Genomic DNA, 18,956 nt, shown 5'->3' with positions numbered 1-18,956 from the left:
AAAGAAAGCCTAGATGGAAACAAAATTAGCACAAATATACAATATTTACATGAATACGCAGAGCAAAAAACAACTTATTGCGACAAAATTCAGTGAAACAGGTGTTAATTTAAAATAATAATTGAAACTAAAAACTGCGTTAACCTAAGAAACAGGGAATGAGAAAACAAATGATGCAGATGGAAATGAATAATAGTAGCACATGGTGAGGTTGTGGACCTCATAGTTTAAAAATTATTGGTTTAGTAAAAATGACAAAACAGTTTGAAATTACTGTCAAAATCATCCTAGTAGAAATATATCACATCAAATTGGTCAGGAGGAGAGCGGGAGCAAACATTTTTGAGAAACCAAGCCTGATATAACCTGCAGGTGAAAAGCCTGTGACAAGGAAAAAACACCAATGAAATTTAAGGCTTTAGAAATAGCAGCATTCTCAATATCTTCTCAATTTAGCAGTCCCTTTCTTCATTATTGTTTCATAATGTTGGCTGGTGTCTTGTCTTATTATAAAGGGTCGGAAGGGCCGCGATATAAAAATTGAGAAGCTGTGTTAGCTCTCCTCCTGACCAATTTGATGAGATGGATTTCTACTAGGATGATTTTGACAGTAATTTCAAACTGTTTTGTTATTTTTACTAAACCAATAATTTGTAAACTATGAGGTCCACAACCTCACCATGTGCTACTATTATTCATTTCCATCTGCATCATTTGTTTTCTCATTCCCTGTTTCTTAGGTTAACGCAGTTTTTAGTTTCAATTATTTTAAATTAACACCTGTTTCACTGAATTTTGTCGCAATAAGTTGTTTTTTGCTCTGCATATTGATGTAAATATTGTATATTTGTGCTAATTTTGTTTCCGTCTAGGCCTTCTTTTGTTTGTTTTTCATTTGCTCCTTCATTACGTTTTTTAGCATTTTTTCAACTTATATTATTTAAATTATTCCAACCCCCCTAATTTTTCACTGAAGATGGCTCAAGCGAGTCGAAACATGTTTGAATTTGTTTGCTCCGTCTAATGACGGAATATATGATGTATTGAATAGGAGGATAATCTCGTTTTCCGCCTTTGTAAAGTGATATGAAGACTCTCAACTTAAGATCAAACAATGCCCAAGATTGTGCAAAATAGCAAGCCAAGATAAAGCAGCAGATCCTGCACCAGTGGTAAAACACTTGCAAGAAGTAGAAGTAGTAGTATGTCACAGCCAGGATCCAATTTGAAATAGTTCCACACCAATCATATCCCCCCCCCCCCCGTGAGTAGGGCCAGAAGAATAACACCCAGGTACCCCCTGTGTATCGTAAGAGGCGACTAAAAGGGGCCCCACGGGTTCTAAACTTTGGAGCGTGGGTTGGCGACCACAGGTCCCTCAGCTGAGTTCTGGCATTGCTTCCACTTGTGCCAGGCTCCTAACTTTCATCTATCCTATCTGACCTCCCTTGGTCAACTCTTGTTCTTTTCCGACCCCGACGGTATTAGGTTGCGAGGCCTAGGGAGCCTTTCATTTTCACAATATCTTCATTCTTCGAAGTGTCAGATCCCTTCTATTTTCCTCTCTGATTAGTGTCAATAATCACCACCACCACCACCATCACCACATCAATTATATTAAGCAAAAATGGTACATTATCAAACGCACTAGTTAAAAAACAGTGACTTGAAATTTTAAAACAGTTTTCTAAAATCAAAATTAGGTTTCATGTTATGGATGCTTACAGTTTTACAGTGAGTTGCTTCCTAGCCTGTGATTTAATAGTTTAAAATAGACTATGTGATTTGTTTACTGGAAGTCTGTTTTTTTTTTTTTTTTTTTTTTTTTTTTCCCACTCAGAGCTAGGTTATTTTGTAGGACGAGTAAAGTTTTTTTCCATAGTCATCCAAACTGATGATAAATAAATACTACAAATTAGTGCAATATCACAATTTGGCATGTTTTGTACATGACTATCAAAGAAATTTGTACTTCAGACATACTGGCACTTGAACATCTGCAGAAATTTGGAAGAAGGCCCGTTTTGTTATGGGATCAGTAGAGCTATAAACGAGTGCAATTTCTTGCTATACCTGCTATTTTGAATTTTATGAGTTGAGACGTGCTCATTGCGACCACTTTAAAATCTGCTACTTCAGGCAAGGAACAATATTTATTAAAAACATTAGTATTCTATTAACATAGTATCGAGAAAGTATCAAGAACCCAACTCTAAAAATAATTCCATTTTCCAAGGAAATACATTATTCTAGGGAGGTCACTGAATGCATTGAGCAAGTTTCGAACCACGATCGCACATAGGAGAAAACACCATGAACAAATACCCTAGAAAAGTAAACAAAAAAAAAAGTTTTTTTTGTTCTACTGAAGACAGTGCACAGGAATTAATTAATTGAAACAAAAATAAAAATTTACAAGAACAACTTTTATTTACAAAACTTGTTTCCCAAAAATGGGCTACAGTTGTGGTCCAATATTTGGATGCAACATGATAACCCTCATACAAAATAATAGCCCAAAATGATAGAAGGTATGGTACACACTCATTTTCAATCAAGACCAATATACACCCAGAACAATAAATTACTTAATATTTATTATACATTAAATTCAACAAATAAGGTTAAGCTACCACCTGACCTACTTCTTCTGATTTTGCTGTACGGTAAGCATTTAGTTCTGTGAGAAATGTATCTATCCGGCAATTTGAGGGAGCACTGACATTTGCCTCAAAACGATTAATATCTACCAAGTCTTCTTTACATCTTTGATAATAAAATACAGCAGCCAGCATGTGCCAGAATGTAAATTCTGGCCACAGGACTTTGGTGAAATATATACAACTACAGGATATCTGAAAGGAGAACACAATATATCAGTAAAATTAAAGCACAGTGAAATATTACACATTAACAATAATAAATTGACACTGAATTGCCCATTATGTATTTGTTCACCAATTTAACTACTAGGGAGTAAGTTGACTATTTTTATGAATGAGGAAGAGATTTTGTTTTAAGAGTTTAGAGCATTAGAATCACTACTGTCTGTATTTGTAACTTATACATGCATTACTGTATCTGTGACTACAAATGTACGCCTCACTGCTTGACGGTAGGTATTATCTCAGCATGTGTTTGGAGTTGGTGAAACAGCAAGAGGAAAAGCTCGCCCGTCCTAGGAATTTAACCAATGAACTTGAGCTCCTAACTTTTATGGTACAGACAACTATGAATGAAAGTTTTTAATAACAGTGAATTGATGGCAAATACAATTTTTTGAAAGAGCTGGTGTGCTACAATAGGTTTGCTGATATGAATTGGAGGAAACACAATTTCACAATGTTAATGAAACAACGTTTATAAACCAGTTGTACATATAGCTTCTCATTGCACACACTGAGCACAATGAGAAGCAGTATAGTTCTACTGATGGTTTCTCGCTTTCAAGAATGACAATGTTACACACAGCTGCTGTAGTCAGTGCTGTCTGACAACTCTCCAGGACAGGGTCACAGAGAGTAAATAAAGGTTTTTTTCACATCCTGGTAATGATTTAAAGTTAAAAACTTCATGATCGTTCCGTATTGAATAGAGAAATAAGAAGATGTACAATATTAGAAGGATCCACCTTTCAATACTTCGTTGTAAGTTGAACTAAAAAGAAGTCACAACTTGTTTATTGGGACCGGTTTCGACACATTACAAGTGTCATCATCAGCCAAATAGTAAAGTAGATCTTTATATCTTGCCCTACTTTACTATTTGGCTGATGATGAGACTTGTAATATGTCGAAACCGGTCCCAATAAACAAGTTGTGACTTCTTTTTAGTTCAACTTACAATGAAGTAATGAAAGGTGGATCCTTCTAATATTGTACATCATCTTATCCTGGTAATGCTCGTAGTAGATTTGACATATAGATCTGATGGGAATAGTACATACAGAGCAAATACCGACAATCACTGCAATAAAATCCTTTCATTAGCTGCCTGTTAGCTCATTTGGTCTAGCTACTATACTGAGAGTCAACTCAAGACCTTAGCGGTCCCTTTGATGTTAGTCAGACTTCTGGTCGGTGAAAAGGCTTCCGCAGCGCCAAGCAGTTCCGTAGGTTTGTTACCTGTTCCCGAAGTCAGGAGCTTCCTTCAGTTTGGTTAGATATTCTGGTGAACTGACTTGACGAATTACAAATTTTTGCCCCGTATAAATATGGAAAATATATCACAGGTTGTATGTTAATCGGGTTCGTTACCAACCCTTATATTTCATACATAGATGGCTATGAATAGTTATTGTTCTCAGCGGTGGTGTATGTAGCAAAATAATAATTATTTAATATGATATTGAAATCGTATTGCACTCTGTACTTAGTAAGCTTTGTTCGAGTTCATTCTATTGCTGATAAGTTCGCATAATATGTGCTACGTTGGAGATGGATCCAAGAAAACTGTTGGCAATACTGGCTGCAACAGCGTGTTCTTGTTCAGTATTCATAATGGCTGCCAGCTGTGAGCAAGACGTGTGTGATGCTGTGACGCTTGAGCCCCCTGTGAAATACTTTAAAGCTAACAAGCGTAGAGAAAAATTAAGTAGGAAATGTAAACCAAATTGTTTTAAATGTTTACAGCAGCCTACGAGATTAGAATCCGCTGTGGACTGTGGAAGACGTGGTAAAAACACCACGCAGCTGACCGGCGTTTCTGTGTACAGTGTTTACGCTGCTCGCGTGGAATTTAAACTCCACGGAAAATCCAAGTCTCCAGCGAAAGGTCGATGTGTCAGCTCAGCATTCACCGTAATAAAACAAGAAGGGCCTTAACACGGCACGGGAATAGGATCCTTGGCGTATTCAATGATGATGATAATAATAATAATAATAATAATAATAATAATAATTTGTACTTTGCTTTATATTTGTAACTGCCCTCTACCCGCAGAAGTGTTCTCATGAGGGGATCATGAGTTCGTTTTTACCCTTCCGAATGACGAGACTACAATATGTACGACATTCCTGGAAACATTGTATTTTGCAATCCCACTCACAGGTGTTTTTTTAAGCTTTTTGAACTGTGGGAAACTACCACTGACAGCCGTTGCACAAGAGCGGAATCGTATACTTATGTTGTAAGTCTCACACAAATTGCATTATGAAATAAAAATAAACCTTGCATTTCTTGCCTCGGTATTCGTCAGTAATCAGTAGGTTTTACATGGTCAATAAAGGAATAAATAGGTATGGTACGTAATCAAAGTACAGCTATGTGAAAAGATGTGATTTCGTTTCGTGCTTCACTGTTTCAGAATGAAGTAGGCTACTTGTTAGACAGACGCACGGCGTTAATAATAAGCTGGTTGTGGAGGAGATGGAGAACGGAGACGGGAAGGGGGAACAGGGGACGTGCTCACGAACGGAAGAATACTTTTCCTAAGCTCTTGAGTTGAATTTCAGTATAATAATTATTTGATGCATATACAGTCAAATCACATTAAGACCACCTGCTAGTATCCATAGTAACCACCGTTCGTAGCATGGACAGCAGCTACACGTGCTGGCAGTGACTTAGCTAGGTGCTGATAAATGGGCATCTAGATCCATTCTGTCTGCAGTGTGTCCCACAACTGTTCAAGGGTGCAGGGCGGGGGAGTCAGACTGTGAAAACGATCGAGGTGGTCCCACGGATATTCAGTTGGATTGAGACTCGGGCTGTTTGGGGGCCAGGGAAGAATGCTCTTCCAGCCATCTGTAGGCACTTCTAGCCACGTGGCTACAGGCCAATGTAATATCCATTCATAAATCTGGTGACAGATACAGTAAAAATTCTTTTATACGTTTCACACTTATACGTTATCTACACTTACATGGGTTTTTCCCCCCCAGCGGTAACCACAAAATCCTATACGTATTACGGCAAGTTATTTCATTTGTACGTCTTTCACTTATACGATTTATCCGCTTATATCCTAAGTCCTCAAAGACAAAATGCTTCGTTTATACGTTTACAATGGTTTCCTTTTTCAAAATCGCACAAAATATTCTAAACACAAACTTATGACTCACACAGTACTTTTCTTGGAAATCATACCTCTGCGCGCATGTTTGGTAGCGTGAGTGACTTGGAAGCTATTTTCGAGTTTACTCTTTGGTGTCTTGTGCTTCAGGTGTGACAGAGTTGTGATTAGCATCGTGAGATTCGTAAGTAGTGAACATGGTAGAAAGAAAGAGAACGAGCATTACGACTGCTGAAAAATTACGAATTTTGAGTGTAGAGAAGGAAAGTGGCAACATGAAACGAGTTGAAACTGCTAAGAAATTGGGGACTGCTCCGTCTACCTTAAGTACTATTGTAGCTAGTGCTGCGGAAATTGAAGAAAGCGTGCAAGTTAGGTGTTACGACAAATAAGCGGACCCGCATTTAGGGCAGAAAGTACAAATGCCTGGAAGATTGTTTATTACAGTGGTTCGGGCAACATAGGGCAGAAGGCATTCCAATCAGTGGACCAATGCTTTGCGAAAAGCATCAGTGATCAGATTTGGTGTAGAAGATTTTAGTGCTTTGTCGGGCTGGCTACACAAATTTAAGGTTAGACACAGTATCAGCAGTCATTATGTGTGTGGAGAAAGCAATAGTGCAGATGCTGAGACTGCACAAATTGGAAAGGAAATTGTTTGAAAGAACTGACATCACTATTCACTCCTAAGGAGATTTTCAACGCAGACAAGACAAGCCTCTTTTATAATTTAATGCCTGGATAGACAATGGCATTCAAAGGGAAAAAATGCCACAGCAGGACACAAAGCAAACTACGTGTAACTGTTCTGTTATATGCCACTAGTGACGGAAGTGAAAAATTGTCTGCACTGACAATCGCCAAATTTTCAAAGCCACATTGTTTTAAAAACGTTGCTAAGCTTCCTACAAAATACACCAACAGTAAGAAATCCTGGGTCACTACGAAAGTCTTTGAAACTGGCTTCAAAGAGTGGACGCCAAAATGGGAGTGAAAGGTCGTAGATCTTATTGGCTGTGGATTGATGCCCAATACATCCTCCTGTTACTTCATATCTGAAAAATGTGACTGGAATTTTTTCCCGTGAATTGCACAAGCGAGCTGCAGCCGCTCGATCTTGGAGTGATACGCAACTTCTAGTTGCTGGTGCAGCACGCAATCAGATGTGTAAACGTTGGAAAAAAGGACAAAATGAAGATAAAACATATTACGAGTAAGATTTCTCTCATTTATTTCCTCTTTTTATATGTTTATTCATGTTTATGTAAAATATTTTCTCTAGGACTTCGCACAGTATCATGCATTAAGGGCCGTTTCACACTAGGCGACAGGAATCTGCTATCAGCAGCCTGTGCTTGTGGAATACTATTTTGAATGGAGCTCTTCACACAGGGCTATTCTGTCTTGGCGACCAACCTCGAAGTAGTTCACTCCTGCTACTGGCAGCCGAGGCAGATTTCGCAACTCCGACTGGCGACAGCTCGTAAACCATCGCTGTGCACTGGGGTCTTCACAATCTTCAGTTGCGTTCTGTTCAGAACTCCCTTCAGTGATTGCGCATTTCATATTCCTTCACGTTATGGATTCCGTTACAAAATACTATAAAGTGTACTAAATAAATTATATTCAATATGAATTGGCCTTCAGTTTAGAGGGCCTCATGTTAGATTCCCAGTGGGGCCAGAAATTTTAACTTCGTACGGTATGGTTTGTGTTTGTCCCCACTTTCTCCTCTTCATATTCATACAACACATCACACTACCACCCACTACAGAAACACGCAATAGTGAACGCATGTAGGGTTGGCATCAGGAAGGGCATTTGGCCGTAAAACAGGCCAGATTAACATGGGCAACACAGTTCAATCCTGCGACCCCACCACTGTGGAAACACGTTAGAAGAAGAAAAATACTCAGTATATCTAGACAAGATAACACAGAAAATTTCATTATACAAATTATACAACCATCCGGAACTTAAAACATGACTAATGTAGCAATAGATTTGAGAAGATAAATACATGGTTTCAAGTAATGACCATCTCAGTTCAACTACATCAAAGTTAAGGCTTATTTTTTGCTTTTCTCAACTTGGTATCCAATCCCGCAATATCATCTTTCACATTTTCAAAAATTCATCAAAAGTTTTCTTTGACATCCTGAAGTAACTAATCAACTTGGTCATCACATAAATAATCAAATAATTTATAGAAAAGTCTTTCTTCCAAAGCACCTTTCAACATAGGATGTGAATGAAACCTACAACACTCTTTTTCCTTCTTTCTTTTCGACAATAACAAGAAGCAAAAGATGATGAAAACTGGCAAGCCAGGGAAGGCGGCTAAGTAGCGCAGCGGGCTACTGCTCAGCGACACGGAATTCGTATGAGCTATTCTGTAGCCGATTATAGTCGCCTAGTATGAAGCGGCCCTGAAAGACACGATTCACTGAGTTGTTATAATAATCTTGAATGATGCTGTCAATGCTCTATGGACTACCAAACATTTTATGACGCACCATAATATTTCTGAGGAAATAATGGCCAAATTGTACCGGTTTAAGAATACTGTTCATGCACTGGCCAACAAAAAACAAACCAAAATAATGGACTTCTTTATTCCATAAAGTGATTCTTTTCCCTCTCTTTGTAGCCCTATTTTTTTTTATCTGTGTGCATTTCTTCTTTGTTTATATTGTTTCATATTGCCATATATACTTTGGAATATAACTCAGCTTTTTTTCTGCTACTGGCTTCAGGTTGCACCGACACAGATAGGTCTTATGGCGACGATGGGATAGGAAAGGCCTAGGAGTTGGAAGGAAGCGGCCGTGGCCTTAATTAAAGTACAGCCCCAGCATTTACCTGGTGTGAAAATGGGAAACCACGGAAAACCATCTCCAGGGCTGCCGACAGTGAAATTCGAACCCACTATCTCCCGGATGCAAGCTCACAGCTGCACACTCCTAACCGCACGGCCAACTCACCCAGTACAACTCAGCTTCATATTTACAGAATTTCAATTTAAGAGTTTTACACACTTATATGCTTTTTCCTTCGGTCCCCTGGAAAACGTATAAATGAAGTTTTACTGTAATACCCCTTCTCATGCAGGCCCATTTTGATCACGTCTATCCTCTCAGCAGCCCTTTAAAGAATTTTACACTCCCACCCAATGTACTTCACAGCCCCACAACCCTGTTTTATGGAGGATAAATCATGGCTAACAAACCTATCTGTCTTCAACCAAAATGCTACCTCCACCATCGCTAACAAGATGCAATTGAATGCATTAAAACTGACCTGGACCAAACTCGATAGCTGCAGTTGCTTAAGTGCCGCCAGTATCCAATAATCGGGAGATAGTATACGTTCAAACCCCGCTGTCGGCAGCCCTGAAGATGGTTTTCCGTAGTTTCCCATTTTCACACCAGGAAAATGCTGAGGCTGTACCTTAAAGCCACGGCTGATTCCTTCCGACTCCTAGCTCTTTCCTGTCCTATTGTCACCATAAGACCTATCTGTGTCGGTGAAACGTAAAGGAACTTGTTAAAGAAATTGACCCCCCCAAACCATGATCTGCTCATATACAAACTGTCCTCACAGGCATAATATTAACAGTTGAACTCTCATAAAAAACTCTTCTCAATCGTCAATAGCGAGTGAGTCGTACTGCCTGGCTCCATTTCCTCAGGGCTGAATCTGGTGTCCCATAAGGAGGAATTCCATCATCACTATTGTTATCTCTCAAAGATGAAATAAAGAGCACCCCAGGTTCCATTATACTATATGCAGATCTATAAATCTTCAAAAATATAATAGTGAATTCCACAGATTGTGATAGTATTCAAAACACTTTGGACTTTTGCTACAACTGGGCAAGTAGATGGAAACGGAAAATTAATGCTGAAAAATGCAGATCGGCCTAAATGAACGTGAGCTTATCCACAGGTATGAAATAAACAGCACTTCACTGAAGGCTGTTACTCAGGTCAAAGATCTTGGAATAATTCATGATAGCAAACTAAATTTCTCTTTTCATATAGACCAAGTTAAATTCCATGGTGCCAAGAGGGCTCTTGGATTTTTATTCAGATTTACTGAAATTCGTGACTTTAACGTCCTTAAACAGTACTTGTAGACTTATGTTCTTCGTATCATTGATTTCAGCTTCCCGTACAAATGTCAATAAAATTAAACACATATTCTCATTCTTTGCGTACATTGTGAAGGCCTGTAATCCTGACCTGAGGCAGTATAGTACAAACCAGATTCTGTCACATTTCAAGATCTTGGACCCGAGCAAACATCTTCACAGAATGGTTACAATAGAAGTCCGTTATAGCAAGTATGGGATATAATGAGAACCCCGTTTTAACGACATGTTTAAAATGTCCCTTCAAAATTCCTATATTAAACTTTGGTTACAACGAGAACCCTTTCAAAAAGTCATCCATTATTATGAGAGATTTTAACGTGTTTTATTTTCTGTTATCGGTATTTCTACATTTCAGCGTAAAAGCTAGCAAAAAACTATTGATTATTTTTCCACGTAACTCTCAATATTCCATGAACTAATGTACAGTAAATATTTGTTATATTACTGTGATCGTTTTACACAATTAGATTATAAAACCTTCCACGAAAAGATTAACAAACATTGAAGCAGCGGGTCTCTTGCAAAGGATATTTTGGCACCATTATACTCTCGTTTGTATCAAGCATTCATACGAAACGATAGTACTTTCGGATGTCAGATTATTTTCTGTTACTGATGGCTATACTCTTCAGCATAAGTAGCTAACAAAACACTATTGATTATTTTTGTCCGCGTAACTCTCGATACTTCACGAACTAAAGTACAGTAAATATTTGTACATTAGTGTGACCCTTTTACACAATTAGATTATAACACCTTCCATGAACAATCAACAACAAATTACAGCAGCGGGTCTCTTGCAAATGATTTTATTGGTAGCGCTATACTCTCATTCGTATCAAGAAGTCACGCAATGCGGTAGTTCTTTAGGATTGATGTTACCACAAAGAATCGCACACAAAATGCTGTCAATTGTGTACGCTATTTTATTTATAAATTATACATACATACTATATAGACATAGTGCCTTAAAGAACAAAAAGACGGTGGTAACCTTTGTAGATTTCACTAAGGCATATGACTCCATCGACAGACAAACCCTTGGAAGAATCCTGAAGAACAGAGGATTAGATGGTACTACACAAGAACTCATAATGGAAATTCTATCAGACACAAAGGCAAGAGTGAGATTCAGAGGAGTACTCTCTGAAGAATTTGATATCAACACTGGTGTCAAACAAGGAGATGGATTATCACCAATGTTGTTCAACATAGCTCTGGATGAAGTCATCAGGCAGTGGAGAACAATGAATGAGACAATGGGAATACCAAAGACGCATGTTGGGGCCAAAAAGGACAATAGGGCCCAAGTAGATTGTCTAGCCTTTGCGGACGACATAGCTATAGTAAGTGAGACAGAAGAAGATGCAAAGATACAACTCAACAACTTAAGCAATATAGCCGGAAGGGTAGGACTGAGAATCGCCTACAACAAGACAAAGACATTGAATACCACTGAGGATTGGACAACACCGGAAGGCACCGTGCAAAAGGTGGACGAATTCAAGTACCTAGGAGAATTTATAACAGGAAGGAATAGGAGCAATGAGGGAATAACAGAGAGGATAAAGAAGATGCGATCAGCCTTCTGTATGACCAGAGATATATACAATAAAAAGAATATATCTACAGACGCCAAGATCAGACATTACAAGGCAGCGGTGAGAAATGCTGTATTATATGCTGCTGAGACAATAGCACTAGGAAGAAATGGTGCGGAACAACTAGAGAAAGAAGAGAGAAAAATATTGAGGAAAATACTAGGCCCTAAGAGAGGAGGTGAGAGATGGATGAGGAGGCCCAGGGAAGGATTATACCGGAACATGAGGACAATCTCAGAAGAAATCAGACTGAAAAGAGCAAGGTTTGCAGGACATGTAATCAGGATGAATATGGATAGAATGACGAAAAGAGTATGGGAAACAACAGCGAGGACACGAGGAAAGACAGGAACCAAGTGGGTAGTTGAACTCGGGAAAGATTGGTCGGAATTGGGGATCAAGGTGGAAGAAAAGGAAAATTGGAGAAGTAAGTACATACCGACTAATATGCCAGAGATCAATGATAGGGATGGATACAGGAAAAGGATTGAGAGTCACCAGTGGAGTAGACAAGAGAAGAGGATACTGAATATCTCAGAAGAGCAGGAGAGAAGAAGAGAAAGGATGAAGAGGTTCTGGGAGGAGAAGAAGAAAATGCAATCCATGAAGGAGCTGTCCGTGGTCCTACAGAGGCCGTAACGCAAGAAGAAGAAGAAGAAGAAGATATAGACACGCACTAATAAACTGCCATCATGAACACTTGACTACTACACTCTTAAACAAAACACTGTTATGAAGCATAAGAAGAAGAAGACTGCCACAATAGCATGTCAACATATTACCAATTATGAATTCACATACTCCATTAGCGACTTGCACTCACAACTCTTGTTAAAACAACTCAACTCTACCCTCAAGACTGCCAGGCTTCTAGAAGAATATGACACATGTTGTCTCATCATTTTGAGAGTCTCCAATAATGTATTTACAATGAAAGGAATTTTCTGTAACTCTCTAGAGCTAAAGATATGTTGTTCCGAACTACTACCTTGTGTTACACAATATTGCAGTGGATATATACAATCAAAGGATTGTAGTAGGATTCAAACCTGTGGAATGAAATTTCTTAGAACTGTCCTCCAAAAGACAAGATTTGATCATGTGAAAAATGATGAGATCCAATCTAACCTAGGTCTAAATGAATCGATGGAGGAAAGACTTAGGTCATCTAGACTTAAATGGTTTGGGCATGTTAAATGAATGAATAGCACAAGGTTACCATGTGCTTATTTGGAAAAGAGAACAACAAGTAGAAGACCAGCTGGAAGACCAAGAAGATGGATGGACCAACCGAGGGAAGACGTGAACAGAAGAGGATGGAATTGGGAATCTGTCTTGGACAACAAAATGTTTTTAAATAGGCAACTTTGGAAGACGCTTGTTTTCAAACACCCTACCCGGCTCGCTGGAAGGGCAAACCAATAATGATTATGATTATATACAGGTTATAATAAATTACATACTATTAATTATGTGTTCTTACATTAAATAAACTTATATTAATATACATACAGCACATGTTTCATGACATAACCTCACAAATAATACGACCACAATTTATACCAAATAAAGTTTGTACACAACTACGTAAATAATAATAAGAATAACACTAATAGATGTAAACAACTTCACAACCACACCTCACAAGTCATAATAATATTAATAATAATACTCATAATGATCATAATAAATCAAGCTCGATATTTCCATTATTTACCCATGGGTTAGAGAATATTGTTTCCAGTCCATTACACTTGCGTCAGGATGTCACAACTCTGTTCGGTTGGTCAAACTGTTATGGCTATGCATTATTTCAAGAGTTCTTTACTGAACTGCTATTATTGCTGTCAAAATCTGTTGTTTCTCAGGGTGTGACTGAATCTGACGCTTGTATTTATTGCTGTCGTACGCAGAGTAAAACTCCTTCTTGTGTTGCTTAAGCAATGATTTCCTTAGTGCACGTGTCTAAAATTGCTTTCTGTGTGACTTATGAACAGACTGTGCTACTGTTTATTTAAAATATTGAGTTTCTTTCCGTAATGTGCGAAGAAGTCATGTAGGCCCTAGTAGTGATCTTAAAAGCAAACTGACTGTACTGTGCAGAGTTAATTTAAATTTCTGTTTGTATTCAGTTATTCGTAATGTGAACAGCGTAGTTCGAACTGTCAGCTATTTCTAAGTTGTGTTTGGGAGTCTTCGTTTCTTTCGAAAACAGTATCGGTAATAAAACAGATCCACTTCGTTCTGTAACTCTCTAGAGCCAAAGATACTTTGTTTCAGACTATTACCATGTAATACCAATACAAATGGTCCGTTATTGGACATTGCAAATTTTCCAGCTAACTCATTCCTGGTTGGCAGCGTTTCGCCCCCGTGAGCTAAGTTGGACTCATCAGTTGGTACATAGCACACCCACCAGGACGCATGGCTAGTGCATACTGTGGAGGCCACTGCGTAGGCTACTTGGAGCTACTGGCAGATGCACTATGAGAGACTTTATCTCATTACCAAAAATTGATGCCTGCTTGGCCATCAGATGATCTAGATGTTGATTCCCATACGGAACCTGAAATATTTACTAATTCGGGACAAATATTTCAGGTTTCCTATGGAAATCAACATTTATATCATCTAGTACCGTGTGTTGCACAATATTGTATTGGATATATACTTCATATGTACAGGTAATAATAAATTACATACTATTAATTACGTAAGTACTTGACACAAGACAATGCCAAGTGAGAAACGAAAATCGTTAGATTTGGCTAAAAAATATGAAATTGTGCTGACTTGTGAAAAAAAAGCAACATGAGCAAAATTGAAATAGGCGGGCGGTATAATTAAACATCTTCGACTCTATTTACTATCCTTTTAAAAAGTAGCATTCCAAGCGGCAGTAAAAAACTGCGTGCTGCAGACCATGCTAACCTTGAAGGCAAGTGGTTTATCCAGAAATGAACTGCAAGAGTTCCTATTTCAGGGCCGGTGTTAAAATCGAAGGCACAAGACTTGGCTCTCACACTACTCAGACTTCCAGTGCAGCGATGGACAGTTAAACCACTTTAAAGCCAGATGTGGCATTTCGCTTCACACAATAAAAGGCGAATCGGCAATTGTAGACGAAAAAGCAGTGAATGACTGGCTTTCAATTCTCCATGAAATTCTTAAAAGGTACAAGCCCAAAGATGTCTACAATGCTGCACTTTTCTATAATTTATTACCCCAAAGGATTCTTGCAGTGAAGAGCAACCCGTGCAAAGGTGGGAAATGCAGCAAAGAATGACTAACCATTCTTTTGTGCTGCAACATGTATAGTAGTGATAAACTGAAACCGTTTATTACTGGCAAGTCAGCCAATATAGTTGGTCCATTATTATATTATTATAAATTTACTCATTCGGGACAAATATTTCAGGTTCCATATGGGAATGAAGATCTACATCAAGTCAGCCAACCCGCGAGCTTTTAAAGGCATGCATGTATGCATGTATGAAGCGAACACGAAAGCATGGATAACATCGGCGCTTCTTAAGCAGCGGCTTCAAGCATTTGATTCGAGAATGGGATTGAAGAACACAAAAAGTCGTTCTTTTTATAGACCATTGCCCCGCTCATCCAAATGTTGAGCTACGGAATATTGAATTGGTATTCCTACCACCAAATTGTACCCGTGTGCTACAACTACTTGATCAGGGCATTTTTAACTCCTTAAATACCGCTCTCGTAGCACACGGGTCAACTCATTCATGCGTAGGCTTGAGTTAAAACAAGTACTGAAATGGAATGTACTGTAAGCTATGTGAGGTATTGCAGTGTCGTGGGAAACCATATCGCCCGCTGCAATTTCTTCATGTTTCTGACACTGGCTTCCTACGAAGTGAAACAGAAAGCAATATTATTGAGGAGGAACTTCCTGATCTCCAAGTGCCAGATAGCTGGAATCGTGTCTCTTCTCAGCTGGAAGTCGCCTGTCAATTTGACGATTATGTAAAAGCTCATGGTGTACCTGTGTGCAGGGATCTGAATGAGAGTGAAATTCTTGAACTCGTTAAGCATACTAAACCACATGATGAATCTGACGAGTGAGGAAGATGGGGACATCACAGACGTACCAGCACAGTCTGCAGTCGTGAGTGCTTGAGATGTTTTAAAAACATTTTATACAGTAAATGACACATCACAAAATGATTTGGTGGCTATCCAGAGAGTGGAGAATTTTGTTATAAGGAACGCCACTGCAGGCACAAAACTGAAGCAAGCGAATTTGGACTCCTTTCTGAATCCTGTGTATTTGCCGGTTCTTGTAACGGGTCTCTTGTTCGAATTATGCCGGTGTGTTTTATTTTGTATTATAAAAAGTTGTGTGTTGTAACTCAATTCACATCCTGCCGATCAAAGACTGACAGAATTGACCATTGCAATTCGAGTATTAACGGTCATGCTAAGTCATCAGGCATGCTGGGATTGCTAAGAATGTAAACAACATGGCTTCACGACCGGGGGATGTTGCGTGTGTATTAACTGCTAAAGTATGAAGCACATCTCTGTCTTTATTCTGGGAGCTCCATAGAGTACCACAATAAAATGAACAAAGCGAAAGCATACAAGAAGATAAGAGAAATTTCTCAAGGAAGTATACAGCTTTTATATTCATTGGCTAGGGGCTTTACGTCGCACCGACACAGATGGGATACGAAAGGCCTAGGAGTTGGAAGGAAGCGGCCGTGGCCTTAATTAAGGTACAGCCCCAGCATTTGCCTAGTGTTTTTTATATTCATTACCATATGATAACCTATAAGTAAACACCATCCACAATGTTCGGTTTATGACGATCTTCGCATATTATAATTAGGGGCCGTATTTTTTGGTAATAACGATATGCACAAGTTTTTTTGATATCTTCTTTTTTGTCTATATATGACTTCCCAGGTACTAAAAATACCGTATTTTAGCAAAATGAACTTGCGAAATATCGCGAAATTTGATTTATTGCGCGAATTGCGCAAATAATCGCGAATTATATACAACTTAGTGCGAAAAAAGCGAAATGGCACCGGAAGAGCTCTCCAATAAACGTTTAAATACTTCTGAGAACTGGACTATCGTAGTTTCCTTCTCATTTGCCTGACAGCACTGTATATTCTGCACACAAATGCACACGAAGCGGTACGCATTTTGTATTGAAAGTATGTGTATTCAGTTACGTGATCTCTAAGGCAGTCGATAAAAATCAATATCTGTCATTGATTACAGCAAATACCGTTGTGGTCGTAACAAGATACAAGACCGGTTGTAGATACAGCAGTGCGCAATGAGAGTTTGTTACATACAAACATTTATCGGCAAATGTCCAACATTTAAGTATAAAAATGCCGAAAACTGAAGTCACAACAGGTTTTTTGAGGGTCGAAGAATACAACAGTTAGGGGTTCTATGTATTTGATGCTGCAAGAAATATTCTAATGTATCAATAGTGTACCAGTAATATTCGTAAAGTTGAAATGTTCGATATACACTGCAGAGAATCAGAATTAAGCGAATGAACATAATTCTAAGCGGCAAATAACAATCGACGATACTTTACAGATCGTAAAGGTGGGTTGAAATATTATAGAGAGCAATTTGTAACAGACACAGAAAAAGCATTCATGCAAGCCACCATGCCTCTACAAAAATAGGATAATCCTGGCATAAGGAAGAGAATGAATATAAAAGGAAAGATAAATAATACTGTCTTTACTGTAAAATATGACGGTATTGGTAGGGCTATTGTAAATAAATCGCCTGTTTGAGTAGTAATAATATTATTTTTATGCCCCACTAACCACTTTTAGGTTTTCCGGAGACGCCGAGATACCGGAATGTTGTCCCGCAGGAGTTCTTTTACGTGCCAGTAAACTAGTGACACGAGGCTGACGTATTTGAACTCCTTCAAATACCACCGGACTGAGCCTGGATCGAACCTGCCAAATTGAGGTCAGAAAGCCAGTGCTTTAACCATCCGACCTACTCATCCCCGCCCGTCGAAAAAGAGTATATCCGTGAACATCTTCCAGAGCTATATGACTTTGCAAAATGCAATGAAAGCACATCTCGTTGAGGAAGTGAAAGAAGACAGTGTTAGCAAAGTTTTAGGAGGTTTTATACAAGACCACAGGGAATTTGCATCCAAGTGTTTGCAAGCTTTATGGTTTCCGAAGTCTAATGTGGTCAGCGAGAGGAGCTTCTCTGCTTACACAAAGACACTTCCTGACTGTTGCACAACTCTGCATCCTGATAATCTTGAAACCATGCTTAGTTTGTACTTTGGAGACAAGTAATTCAACGTCTAAAAATGTAGGCTATGTATAAATGTATATCACAGGGCAGATCACTTAACTTCATTTCGAAGTATCAGCGATTTATACATTTATTTCTAAAACAATTTACATATTTGGTTTTTCTAAGATTTAATAACAATGATACATTACAAGAGTTTACTTTAAAACCCCTTATCACAAGGTTAGTTACATTTACCCCATACGCTACTACAAGGAAGATTTCGCAGGAAACATCAATCAGTATAACAATTTATTTCACGAAATACCTACCGAAATAGTGTCAGTTTTAACACCGAAATCAACAGTTTTATTTCACCAAAAAATAAGGCCCCTAATTATAATATTAGTAGCGAATTCTCCCAATATTGGAAGCAAATAACACAATCAATATTATTATTGAATTCCTAATATATTTTCATGCAATAAGATAAAAATTTCCATTGCATTGCTATCATTTCTTATTCAAATCAGCACTGTGCGTAAATGCAATATAACATAACCTATGCAAATGATGTTAAGGCACTAAATACATTACAAAACTTATGTGGAAGAATATCGCAATAATTCTTCCATGCAAATTATGGCTTACAGCGCGTTTCTCTTCCTTTTAAGAATATATCATACTGCTAGTCCAAGAACCACAACTGGTGGTTGACTTTCCTCAACATTAAAACAAAAGTCTATCAAATCTTACCAAATCTTTTCAAATATTGTCAAACCTTCAGTAATGTTGAACAGTCTTTGACAAGATTTGAAATTTTTTTGTGAAGTATTGAACTGAAAGAAAAATGTTATGGTGTGCAAAAGGGAATTTTAGTCGTGTGTTTCTGAAGGCTAGGTTTAAATTAAACATGATCGATCAA

General features: G+C 38.3%; 1 protein-coding gene across 4 annotated transcripts in view; it reads right to left on the bottom strand.

Annotated features, from left to right (window-relative positions):
- Positions 1–2,407: 2,407 nt before the first annotated feature.
- Positions 2,408–18,956, bottom strand: part of Dhdds (Dehydrodolichyl diphosphate synthase subunit) — a 65,609-nt gene continuing 49,060 nt past the window's right edge. For all 4 annotated transcript variants that reach the window (XM_067143347.2, XM_067143343.2, XM_067143344.2 and 1 more), the window contains one exon: positions 2,408–2,855. In XM_067143347.2, the coding sequence (XP_066999448.1) occupies positions 2,625–2,855 (231 nt within the window). In that variant the 3' untranslated portion in view covers positions 2,408–2,624. The remainder of the gene's footprint in view (positions 2,856–18,956) is intronic.

Source organism: Anabrus simplex, chromosome 3 (assembly GCF_040414725.1).
Source record: "Anabrus simplex isolate iqAnaSimp1 chromosome 3, ASM4041472v1, whole genome shotgun sequence".
In the NCBI taxonomy this organism is placed as follows: Eukaryota; Metazoa; Arthropoda; class Insecta; order Orthoptera; family Tettigoniidae; genus Anabrus; species Anabrus simplex.
Note: the sequence above shows the minus strand (reverse complement) of the source record. Positions and strands in the feature narration are given on the sequence as shown.